This window comes from Neoarius graeffei, chromosome 10 (assembly GCF_027579695.1).
Source record: "Neoarius graeffei isolate fNeoGra1 chromosome 10, fNeoGra1.pri, whole genome shotgun sequence".
NCBI lineage: Eukaryota > Metazoa > Chordata > Actinopteri > Siluriformes > Ariidae > Neoarius > Neoarius graeffei.
The window spans coordinates 23,491,224-23,504,898 of NC_083578.1; the positions used below are offsets into that span (position 1 = coordinate 23,491,224).

General features: G+C 41.2%; 1 protein-coding gene across 1 annotated transcript in view; it reads left to right on the forward strand.

Annotated features, from left to right (window-relative positions):
* The window catches only part of plxnd1 (plexin D1), a 212,713-nt gene that overhangs the window by 83,921 nt on the left and 115,117 nt on the right, over nucleotides 1–13,675 (forward strand). Inside the window, exons 10-12 of the mRNA XM_060931569.1 lie at nucleotides 4,882–4,974; nucleotides 5,102–5,192; nucleotides 6,073–6,230. Coding sequence (XP_060787552.1) covers nucleotides 4,882–4,974; nucleotides 5,102–5,192; nucleotides 6,073–6,230 — 342 coding nt within the window. The remainder of the gene's footprint in view (nucleotides 1–4,881; nucleotides 4,975–5,101; nucleotides 5,193–6,072; nucleotides 6,231–13,675) is intronic.

The following is a 13,675-nucleotide window of genomic DNA, read 5'->3' on the forward strand; positions in this document are numbered from 1 at the left end:
CCCACAGTCCAAAGACATGCAGGTTAGGTTAACTGGTGACTCTAAATTGACCGTAGGTGTGAATGTGAGTGTGAATGGTTGTCTGTGTCTATGTGTCAGCCCTGTGATGACCTGGCGACTTGTCCAGGGTGTACCCCGCCTTTCGCCCGTAGTCAGCTGGGATAGGCTCCAGCTTGCCTGCGACCCTGTAGAAGGATAAAGCGGCTAGAGATAATGAGATGAGATGAGACTCTTCTTCCACGCACGCTAACGACAGTTACTTAGTTACTTTTAAAATCGACAACTACACACACCGGAGCGACCTGGCAGCCTGCCGCTAATCCCTTACAAAATCCTTTGCCCTGTTGCTGTTTTGGTGTGTCTGGCTAAGGTTTGGCTGAGCTGAAGTCGCAGCTCTAATAGTAACTGTTCGCCACTGAGATATATTACTGTGCAAAAGGCTTAGGCACATGTAAAGAAATGCTGTAGACCAAAAAAATGACTTAAAAGAGAACTGAAGGCAAATATTTTATTATCAAAATTCTGTTTCTCTCACTTTATTAAATATCGGAATGCATTTTTGATCGCTATTTCATCACTGCTATAGCAAGTTATGAGTGTTTGAAATATGCTATGTAATATATCAGTCCGTATGTCAAAGCGACGGCCGTAAACCAGATTCGTTGAGACCTGTACGAGACGTCGTAGGACGGAAGTAAAACGTACAGCGGAAATCAAAGTGACCAACATCTGCCAATGTTGTCGAAAGACGCGCGCGCCCTCTTTCGAATGCTGACGTGATCAAGCCGGAAGTTTTGTTTGTTTTGATAGCAATCAGGAAAGTTTGAAAAAAGTAGACAGTAATCGTCATTTAAACTTGTTTTTGTGCAATATTTTGTTTGGAAAGTAGTTTTCAAAATGGCGGCGCTGACACCTGGCTGACACTTGACGTTTCGAAGTCTCACGCAAGTCTCATGAAGATCGCGCGGATAAGCGACGCCTGCCGTGGACCAAACGAACTAAATTCAACACGGCTAAAAACCGAACAGGCCGATAAGTATCATATTTAATTGCAATTAGTTGCCAATACGAGTCATGATATAAGGTTACTAAAACCGAAAACGTAACTGAATAACACGTTAATTAAGAAATAAAGCAAGTTTAAAAATGACTTCAGTTCTCCTTTCAAAATAATGAAATGAAATGTTTCAACATAAAAAAATACTATAAACAGTAAGCAGTAAGCCATAATAAATGAAACAAAGTCTATATTTGGTGTGAGACGACCCTTTGCTTTAAAAACAAATGGTAATCTCGGGTACAGTGAGTGCAGTTTGATAAGGAAATGAGCTGTAGGTTTTACTGAGCATCTTACAGAACCAGCCCCAGTTCTTCTGGACACTTTGACTGTCACACTCGCTTCATAATTCTGCACCAAAACCCAGCAGCCTTCATTATGTTTTCTTTTTTAATCTGAAAAGTGCTCTCTTATGTAATATGCTGCTCGGATACAAACTTTTTTTTTCCTGTAACATTAAATTTTGTGCTGGAAAACGAACATTTGGACTCTAAAATGTTTTTGTACTGACTCGATAATGTAGAAGTCATCAAATAGAAATCTATAACAAAGTTTGCATGAAAAAATAGACTTTTGCACAGTATTGTATATAGCTAATAGAAGAGATGGTTAGGAGGATTCAATTAGAAACAGAGACGCCATGGGTTTTTGTTGTTGTTGTTGCTGTTGTTGTTTTTTGCCTTGGAGGGTTCTGAATGAATAGACTGGTTGTAGTTAGCAGTGGGTAATATGACAATATGCTTTCTTGATCACGAGAAATTATGCCATAACTCTTTGTGCTTTCTGATGGTACCGTCACGTTTTGGCCCAGTTGAGTTGTGATGGTGACATTTAATTGATACCATAAAGCAGCAAAATCAGGAAGCAGGACTCTGTGGAAATGTAGAATTTAGTAAACATTTTGTTCTCGGTCTTGTCATGTGCTTTATTTTATTTTGTTGCTTTAGGGAATTGTGTCCTGAATTGACATTTTAATAGATTCTCAGTAACAAAAGCAGTAGAGTTGCACTAGCTGATGGTATCTAATTACACTTGTCATACTATATTTTATATTTATTTGTACTTCATGATCATTGTTATTACCTCCACCAACTTTGTTGGAGGAGGTTATGTTTTCACCTCTGTTTGTTTGTTTTTTGTTTGTCTGTTCCCAACGTAACTCAAAAACTACTGAACTGATTTTGATGAAATTTTGAAGCCATGGGCCAAGGAACAATTGATTAGACTTTGATGCAAATCCAGATATGTATGTAAACATAGCAAACATCTGCCTATGTTTATATAACATATGTGGCTTGATGGCGATATGAACTCAACCAAGTGCTCTTTTAGTTTCTTTTTGAGAGTGACGAATACAAAATTGAACTAAAATTTTTAAGAAACATTACCGTTTGCTTGTACTTTCTTCATTGTCTTCATCGTAATTACATTTAATGTTGTGGAACGTCAACAAAATAAGTTCCTGTTATCACCTCTGATATCAGCTGTAAACAGTAATCCCCTCACCAGCTTCTCTTTTTTTTTTTACTTCCACTGGAAGTTAATAAGAAGTAAATGTAACTTTTTTGTGTTTACTGAGAAACCACAACGCTCTACATCCACATGGCTTTCCTGTTTTGGAAACGGTAAATTTAGAGTTGTTCTGAACGTTACAAAGACCTAACACTGGAGACTCCTTCCAAAAATGCTCAATAAACATAAATCACTGAAAATCAACAATTACACATTTTTAAAATGTGTTTAGGTTGAACGCTTGCTGAATAAGGTCTTACTATAGAAATGATAGCGTATTAATATAAACCTAGCACATTAAGAACTAGAGTGCATACCTCCGGCAAGCCACATATTATCAACATCAAAACTGAATCACTTGAACCTAGGATAATACTAAAGCTGTACACCAAATTTCATCCAAATCTGTTCACTATTTTTTGAGTTACATTGGGAAAAGGCAAAAAGTCCTGGATCTACATACATATCCGGATTTACGTCAAAATCCAACCTATTGTTCCTTGGCCTATGGCTCACCTTTCCTCAAAATTTTATCAAAATCTGTTCACTACTTTTTGAGTCACATTGGGAACAGACAAACAAACAAATGGAGGTGAAAATATAACCTCCTTCAACAAAGTTGGTGGAGGTAATAATAATAAGAAGGCGGAGAAGAAGAAGAATCAGCTAAAACTATTGTCAGAGCTGCTGCTATAGAAAACGAATCAACAACTTCTGACCAATCAGATTAGAGAATTCAACATAACTGTTGATTAAGATACAGTTAATGCACACTTGAAACACTAGTATGTCATCAATCATCATGCAGATTAAAATCTCATCTCATCTCATTATCTCTAGCCGCTTTATCCTTCTACAGGGTCGCAGGCAAGCTGGAGCCTATCCCAGCTGACTACGGGTGAAAGGCGGGGTACACCCTGGACAAGTCGCCAGGTCATCACAGGGCTGACACATAGACACAGACAACCATTCACACTCACATTCACACCTACGGTCAATTTAGAGTCACCAGTTAACCTAACCTGCACGTCTTTGGACTGTGGGGGAAACCGGAGCACCCGGAGGAAACCCACGCGGACACGGGGAGAACATGCAAACTCCACACAGAAAGGCCCTCGCCGGCCACGGGGCTCGAACCCAGGACCTTCTTGCTGTGAGGCGACAGCGCTAACCACTACACCACCGTGCCGCCCACAGATTAAAATAAGAAACATATTTTAAATTGGGTGAAATGTTTACAGAACAGTGCTGCAGTACAGAGTTATGATGTAAATGTACAGTAGGTGTGAATTTTTATTTATATTTTTTAATCTTTCCTGTGGACCTGCCAGAATAAACAGTGGTGTTTCCTACTCGTTTCCAAAGCCAAAATAGTTCAAATGTTACTTTTGGATAAATTTACATAATTCACCTGAGATCATGACCAAACACATCAGTCTGTTCCAACACAAGCCATTTGAAATACCATTTAAAGCTAGACTGCCTTTCAGATTTTCAAGTGTAGGTCATAGAAAGAATTTTCCCCGACACCACAAAGGAGGGGCGATACAAAGAGGGTGGGTGGTACAAAGATAAAAAAGAGTAAACTATGGAAATACAGAAAAGGCAATTTTTTGGAGCAATGAGAGCAGTTAAGCGGCAGTGAGGAAAGCAATTCTGAAGAGGCATGTTTTCAGCGGAGTTTTGAAGGTGGATAGTGCTGTGCATTGGCACAGTGCTAGTGGAAGGGCATTCCAGAGTTTCAGGCCAGCCACACTGAAGGCCCGTCACCCATGGAGCGAAGCCGAGAGGGGGGGATAGCTAGTAGACGGGCATCAGTGGAGCGTAAGGTGCGAGATGGTCTGTATGGAGTTAGGAGATTTGATAGACAGGAAGGGGCTAGGTTATGGAGCGATGACACTTATTAGTTTATAAAAAAGGTTACTAAGAATATTTACCAACCTACGCAGACATATAATGGTTTGTGAATTTGAGATTAAAAAGTGTTCACGCTACCCAGATGTATCGAAAGTTAGCGAGCTAGCTAGTCTTATCGCTCAACCATTCCTTCCAGTCGTAATGTCAAAGTCCTGTTTATTCGGTATCCTTTGAATAGCTGAGAAAGACCTTGCTGTTAGCTTTTACGCAAAACCTTTGCTAAGCCTCAAAACTCATGTTTATCATACGCGCTTAACTCGATGAAACCAGCCTTCATGTTCTCAATGCAGGCGGAGCTTGAAGTCTAATTAAGCAATCTGATATCATGAAAAGTAATATGATAATATATTCTCTTCTTACTCTGTGTGTGTGTGTGTGTGTGTGTGTGTGTGTAGGATACTGAGCTGAACTGTGAATTTGGGAATGGCCAGTCATATGAGGCACAATGGCTGGATGGACAATCAGCTGTGAAGTGCAGAGGAGTGACAGTAAGGCCAGCCAGTTGAATCACGGCACTCCATCACCATATATGACATGAAATAAACCAATCAGAGATCGCTTTGTATCAGTCAGCGATTTTTACTGACTGAGAATTTGTATTTTGTTCTTATGTAGCTGAGCACCACGAAAAGGAGCGAGACTTTCCGCCTCGACCTGCGTCGGAGAGGACAAGATAAATACATAGACAGTCCTGAGTCAGTTACAGGTAATTACACATACACACACACATGCACATACATGAGGGAAGGGAGCTACATAAATACAGCATTGAACAGCATGTGGGAGCTGAGATTGTGAAACAGACGAACCCAGAGGCTGTCTACTTGCTTATGAGTCATAAGCACACACACACACACACACATGCACATCTGGCTGCTCGTGCACGGATGTCGGTCCATCTCTATAACTTTTCTTTGTGTTTCTCAGCCTCTCTCGCTCTCTTGCTTTGTCACGCTCTTTCTCACCCCTTCTCCACCTCGCTCTCTCTCTTTGTCTGCTCCAAGAAAAGGATAAATTGCTCTTGTCATTTTTTCCGCCTCTTTTTTTTTTTTTGGAGGTTTTGTGTGAAAATGCAAATAGCTTTGTATACGCCAGCAAAAGAGCACCCGCGCTTCTAATTCCGCCGTTTCCGATGCTAATGAATTCAAAGTCGTGGATATGAGACCCAGACCACTGTCACTCTTCCACAACCTTTCTTCCTTTTCATTTCCTCTTTGGTTTTTGGCCAGTTCCAGGCCTGAATGCGTGTGGCGTCAAATGGACATAAAAAATAAACGAACAAAAGAAAAAAGAAGGATGAATTAGAATGTAGTCTAGCCGATATGATATGAAAATTGAAAGAAAGAAAGAAAGAAAGAAAGAAAGAAAGAAAGAAAGAAAGAAAGAAAGAAAGAAAGAAAGGCGATTCATGACACTTTGCAGTAACAAGGTCATTGGACAGATGGACTAATTTTGGGGAAACCCCCTACCTTTCTCTCTCTCCCTCCATCTGTCTTTCCAAATCTGACTCACTCTCTCTCTCTCCTTATCTCCCCTCATCCCTCTCTCCCTCCCTCTCCCCCTCCCTCTCCCCTGTCCCCATGCAGTGGAGGTGTACAGCTGCAGTGGGGGGGACAGCGACTGCTCTCAGTGTTGGGGGAGAGAACAGCAGGGTCACCTGTGCGCCTGGTGTGATAACAGCTGTCGTCCTAGAGACCAGTGCCAGCAAATCAGAGCCCAGTGTCCTGACCCCACCATCCACAAGGTAAGCCAGGCCTCCCATAACATACACACACACACACAGAGTCACTCATACAAGTAGCAAAATCTTGGTGTGTGTGTGTGTGTGTGTGTGTGTGTGTGTGTGTGTGTGTGTGTGTGTAGTCATGTGAAAAAGAAAGTACACCCTCTTCCAGTTACATGGTTTTACCAATCAAGACATAACAAAAAATCATCTGATCCTTACCAGGTCCTAAAATTATGCAACTCTAACCTCAGGTGTAAAGCAACACACAACAGATTCCACTGTGTCATTATTTATTTAACAAAAATTAAGTGAAAATGCAGAATCTGTGTGTGAAAAAGTAAGTACACCCCATGATTCAATAGCTTGTAGAACCACCTTTTGCAGCAATAACTTGAAGCAATCGTTTTCTGTATGATTTTATCAGTCTCTCATATTGTCATGGAGGAATTTTGGCCCACTCTTCTTTACAACATTGCTTCAGTTCATTCATGTTTGAGGGCATTTGTTTATGCACAGCTCTCTTAAGGTCCCGCCACAGCATTTCAATTGGGTTGAGGTCTGGACTTTGACTTGGCCATTCCAACACCTTGATTCTTTTCTTTGCAGCCATTCTGCTGTAGATTTGCTGGTGTGCTTGGGATCATTGTCTTGTTGCATGACCCAATTGCGGCCAAGCTTTAGCTGCTGGACAGATGACGTCACATTTGCCTCTAGAATACTTTGGTATACAGAGGAGTTCATGGTTGACTCAATGACTGTAAGGTGCCCAGGCCCTGTGGCTGTAAAACAAGCCCAAATCATCACCCCTGCACCACCGTGCTTGATGGTTGGTATGAGGTGTTTGGGCTGATATGCTTGTGTTTGGTTTTCACCAAACATGGCACTATGGCCAAACATTTCCACTTTGGTCTCATCTGTCCAAAGGACACTGTTCCAGAAGGCTTGTGCCTTGTTCAGATGCATCTTTGCAAACCTAAGCCGTGCTGCCATGTTCTTTTTACATAGAAGAGGCTTTCTTCTGGCAACCCTTCCAAACAAGCTATACTTGCTCAGTCTTTTTCTAATTGTACGGTCATGAATTTTAACATTTAACATGCTAACTGTGGCCTGTAGAGTCCTAGATGTAGTTCTTGGGTTTTTTGCAATTTCTCTGAGCATTGTACGGTCTGACATTGGAGTAAATTTGCTGGGACGTCCACTCCTGGGAAGACTGGCAACTGTTTTGAATGTTTTCCACTTCTGAATAATCTCTCTCGCTGTAGAATGATGGATTTCAAATTCTTTGGAAATGGCCTTATAACCCTTCCTAGACTGATGTGCAGCAACAATTGCTTCTCTAAGATCATTGTTGATGTCTTTCCTCCTTGGCATTGTGTTAACATACACCTGAGTGCTCCAGACCAGCAAACTGCCAAAACTTCTGCTTTTTAAGAGGTGGCCACACTTGCTGATGATCAATTAATCAAATCTATTTGATCAGCAACACCTGGCTGCTAATCGCGTTCATAATTTCTATGGAAGCAGTAAGGGTGTACTTAATTATTCACACACTGCTACTGCATTTTTAGCTTACTTTGTGTTAAATAAATAATGACAGGGTGAATGTGTCATGTGTTATTGGTCATCTGAGGTTGCATTTGCCTAATTTTAAGACCTGGTAAGGACCAGATGATTTTTTTATTATGTCCTGACACTTAAAACCTAGACTTGAAAGAGGATGTACTTTCTTTGTCACATGCCATGGGTGTACTTTCTTTGTCACATGCCATATATATATATAGAGAGAGAGAGAGGGAGAGAGAGAGAGACAGAGAGAGAGGGACCAGAAAGAGAGACACACACGATGTTCCAGATGTTCTACATATACCATACACCCTTTGTTTTTGCATGCCTGATTGGACCCGTTCTTTTATATTCTTACAGCCAATTTTCAACATCGAAATGAATTCTTGCTCAGCAAGTATTTCAAAGAAAATCAAAAATTAAAAAATGTTGCTTGCAAAAGTATTGACCCCTCCTCTTCCAGGTTCCCGAAGCTCCAAATAGGCAAGGTGGCTTTATTTGTACAGCACATTTCGTACACTAAGGCAACTCAAAGTGCTTTACAGAACAATAAAATGGAGAACATGATAAAAGATACAACAATGAAAGAGTAAACGTATAAAAGGTAAAATTGAGTTCCAAAATGATTGACAATTTAAAATCCAAATTAAATTTAACATGCATTAAAATAGCACGTGCACACAAGAGGTGCGAGAATAAAAATATTTAAAATTATTTAAAATTGAATGATTTTTAAAAAAAAGTGTTCTCCCCAGGATTAAAATAAAGCCCTAACTTTTGGGTGGCCGCAGGGCCGTGCGGTGCAACAAAAGCACGCGGGAGGAGAGTACAAACAGGGGGTGTCCCTCCTCCCCCTTTTTATTGGGGGGGGGGTCCAAGGGTCCTCCCCCTGAAAATCTTGAAAAAAGGGAGCTCATTTGGTGGCATCTGGTGACTTTTAGGAGCATTTTATGGTGGTACTGAGACTGTCACTTTTTACTGTTAACATGGTTGAAAAGGGTGCTACAACAAGTGGAGGTCTGTGATGCTGTGGTTTATGGCATGGGGTTCACATGAGCAATCAATAAAGTCATCATTTGACAACAATGTAGTATATAATAATCCTGTTTTATTACCTGAACCACTGCCAGAACACCACTAACCAAAAGTTTAAATGAGTTCTGTTGCAGTTAGAAAAAATAATAACACCCCCTGCAGACTGCATTTACTGCACAAATGACACAATCTTGAGTAGCACCTTTATACTTTGGCCTACTTAATACTTCAAACACCTTTAAGCACTTTAACAAAAGCATCTTAGAATAAACAATATGTTGGAACAATAATACTGCTAACTAGTACACATATGGACGGTGTAAACCATAAAGGACGGGTCTTGAAACAAGCACTAAGTCTGGGGTAATCATACAACACTCGGAGGTGGTAAGCTGGATGATCTGTTCTAATTATAAATCTAATACAAGTGTTGCCAGGCAAAACAAACCTCGCCTGGTAGCACTTATGATGAATATGAAGGAAGATATTACGAAAAAAAATAGACACCCTAAGGGTACATGTGGCTACTGCTTATAAATAAAATTGTTTTCTGATACCATGTCCATACGGTGAATATAGCATATATATTTACTAGTGCTGTCAAGCGATTAAAATATTTAATCGCGATTAATGTCGCGACTGTCATAGTTAACTCGCGATTAATCGCAATTTAATCGCACATTTTTGTCACGTGAAAAACCATTGTAATTCTTTTATCAGCATAAAAAAGTGAATGGGCTTGCTCACCGTTCGAACTACGGGGGTACTCGGGGGATCCGAGATCCCCTGAAACAGACATGAGATCCCTTGAAAACATGATTTGGGAAATGTTGGGGGGTCTCTAAAATATTGGCAAAATGATGTTTATTGACATAGCAATCGTGTGTAACAGGAAGCATTTGCATATCCGAAGTGAGCGCGCGATGGAGATCCGCGCTCTGAGACAAGCGCAAGCACCCCCCCAAGGGAAAAAAAGGGACCCCCCGAAAATATCGGCATAGTTCAAACACTGGTTGTACCAATGTTTTTTTTTTTTTTTTATTGCAGAGCATAACACGTCTTGTCACAGCCACTGCAAAGTCGGGCTGGAGCCGCCGATGGGAAAACGAAACCTAAGCCGAGCACCGTGGCTCTTTGGGGGAGGGCAGAGGACTCTGGCTGTGCGGGGCGTGGCATTACAGTCTAACTGCTATCGTTTTTCTAAGCAAAGTCTCTGTTCCAAGTTCCTGGCAGTTTCAAAAGCTTATGAAAAACCTACATCATGTCACAGAGCGTTAATCTCGCGATAAAAAAATTATCGCCGTTAAAATTGAGTCAAGTTTAAGCGTTAATAACGCGACATTTTTGACAGCACTAATATTTATGAGGCACAAAAATGAAGCGTAATCCAAAAATGAACAGTTTGAAAATCACAGAAGTAAAATATACCAAGTGTCTGTACTTTATATTATTCGACTCTTAACTCTTACAGTTTTCGAAGCTGAAACCTCCGAATTGAGGCTGACATACACAAGCTGTCGCCATGACCAAAACTCTTTTTTCCCAGAAATGGCCCGGCGGTGACCCAAAAAAAAGTTTACACTTGGTTGATTGCTTGTATAAACACCAATTTAGGTCTCTTTAACTTTGTTCAACGCTCCAATGATTGCTGTTGAACTCCTAATTCCACTGCTATGCTCTTTTCGCTCAACTACATGTGCTTCGTTTGAAAATGAAGAAAACTTCTGCTGTGCCTGAATTGCTGCATGCCGGACTGTCTCCTACCGAGATTGCAACACAGCTGGGAATATCAAGATGTGCAGTGTACAAAATTAAAAACAAGTTAGAACGCACTGGAACAGCCAAAAGAAAGCCTGGATCTGGTCACCCTCGGTCTGTACGGACAAAACTCATGATTAACAAGGTTAAACGACGAATCAAGTCCAATCCTGTCAGGTCCATGAGAAAAATGGCTTCTGAGCTTGATGTCAGTCCTTCCTCAATGCAACGACTTGTCAAGAATAACTTTAACATGAAGTCCAGGGCCAAGGTGAAGGTTCCACTTCTTACTAAAGCTCAAAGAGAAAGTAGGGTGAAACGGTCCAAGGCATTGTTGAACAACATCAAGCATGCTGCGCCAGGTCGTGCGATCTTGTTCTCAGATGAAAAGATCTTCACTGTTGATGCCATATCAAACCGAAGAAACAACCGATGGATTGGAGGTGATCCCACAGATGTACCTGATGCTGTAAAGTATGCTAACACTACAAAGCACCCAGCTTCAGTCATGGTTTTTGGTCTCATCTCCTCGGATGGCAAGAAGATGCCTCCAGTTTTCATTCCCTCAGGTGTACGCATCAACACTGAGGAATATCTGGACATTCTGCAGAAAAAAGTCAAGCCATGGATCCAGACCAACTACCCTGATGGGAATTGTGTTCCAACAAGACGGTGCCCCTGCTCACACTTCCAAGAGGACCCAAGAATGGTTGAATGCCAACCTGGAGGCATTCTGGCCCAAGGATATGTGGCCTCCCCAGAGTCCAGATCTTAATCCACTGGATTATAGTATCTGGGCAACTGTGGAGGACAGTGCCTGTAAGAAGCCCCACCCTTCTGTACCAGCCTTGCAGAGGTCTGTTCTGAGATCTTGGAACTGGATGACAGCATCCTACATCAAGAACACTTGTCAAGTTTTCCGCAGTCATCTGGAGGCGGTCATGGCAGTCGGAGGAGGACACATCGAGAAGTAGAATCTACGGTGTATGCTGTTTCTAATGATGTATATATTATTAATAAAATTTGTATTAGAAGATGAGATACATGGTGTTGAAGTTTCATTTATGAAAGTGTAAACTTTTTTTTGGGTCACCCTGTAGAGCTCAGTGGAACGCACTTTCCCTTTGTAATAAGCATAAACATGTCTGAAAGTGATTTCTTTAGTCTAGTCCATTTATTTCGAATGGTGAACCGAATTGTATACACTCACCGGCCATTTTAATCGGAACACATGTATGTGCATGCGCAGTACGCGATTGCTACACTCTTACATTCTTACAGCACGATGACATAGTGGTGAGTGACTGTATATAAGGCAGTAGCCACAACAAAAACGATTTTGACCTTTTTGGTGACCTTGACCGGATGACTCTCAAAATGTTGGAGGTTCTATTTGAGACCAATGCCCATCTATCCTGAAAGTTTCATGAAGATTGGTCCAGCCGTTTTCCCGTAATATTGTTTACAAAGAAACAAAGAAACCCGACCAAAAACAATACCTCGCCCCCGGTGGACTCTGTCTCGAGCGAGGTGGTAATAATAATAATAATAATAATAATAATAATAATAATCTATATACTAGGATGAAATCTTGATGTGCAAACTGAATATACACCCTTTGGCTTTGAGGCCTTCCAAGAATAATAAAATACTACATTTACCATTCATGTTTAAACTAATAACATTATTTTTCAAGAACATTATTCTTTCATTTCTGTGCGGAGTTTGCATGTTCTCCCCGTGTCCGCGTGGGTTTCCTCCGGGTGCTCCGGTTTCCCCCACAGTCCAAAGACATGCAGGTTAGGTTAACTGGTGACTCTAAATTGACCGTAGGTGTGAATGTGAGTGTGAATGGTTGTCTGTGTCTATGTGTCAGCCCTGTGATGACCTGGCGACTTGTCCAGGGTGTACCCCGCCTTTCGCCCGTAGTCAGCTGGGATAGGCTCCAGCTTGCCTGCGACCCTGTAGAACAGGATAAAGTGGCTAGAGATAATGAGATGAGATTATTCTTTCATCATTATATTTTTGACCACTCTTAGTTATTTTAGAATAAAAGTTACCTTTCCCACTGAGTACCTCCTGAAGCCAGAGAAACTCCTTTAGCCAGTTTTAATCAAAACCATACGTCCTTTGCTTGGCCCTTTTTTTGCCCTCTGGCGGCCTATCATCTTCTGTTCTGAACAGATCTACTGTGTCAACAACGTCTTCACTTTCACTTCTTTCCTCTTCTCTTTCTGGCTCTTCTGTCCTACTCTCATTTAGCTGTCGAAAATATGAATCTATGGAGCGCTGAGCGCAATTCGCGCCTCTTTTTGGCATGATTGAAATGTGGAACTATATACTCACCACATAAAAACCATAAACCACAGTCTCGCCGGTGCACTGCAGCGTCATGGTACCAGTGCAGCTGCAAAGTGATCGAGAGCGTTTGTTGGGATTGGGGATTTCCCAGGGGTATTTCTGGTCCACCTGAGTGCATCATGGCAGTAAACCGGCCCAAAACATCGATTTTCCTTCAAAATATGCCCCAAACTTCGCAGGCTAGGAATCTGACGTGATTTTTCAGCAAGTGTCGGAGCAAAAAAATAGCATGTTGGCAAATTTAAAGCATGTTGGCATGAAAGCGCTCTGGGGAGAACAATGATAAAACACCTTTCTAGGGACAATGCTGACTTAGAATTGGCCTTCATCTGTGAAATATTAAAACAGCTCCCATTTTGTGAAGAAAAAAACCTAAACTAAACTAAAACTTGTGACAAACATGACCTTTCAGCAGGACAATGGTCCCAAAAATAAGGCAAAAAACCCCCAATGTAATAGTGGTTAAAAATAAAATGGTGAATGTTCGACAATAGCCAAGTCAAAGTCAATCTCATCTGAATCCAACTGAGGATCTGTGGCACTGTTTAAAAAAATGGCGGTTGACAAAAACAAACAAACAAATATGAAGAACCTGGAGCAAATCTGCCAGGAAGAAGGGGTGAAATCACTCCCAAATAGCATGCAGAGCTGGTAATAACTTACCCCAACAGACATAAAGCTGTTATTTAAGGTTTTTTTGTTTTGTTTTGGATTTTTTTCCAACAAGTAATAGTCTAAGGCGACAC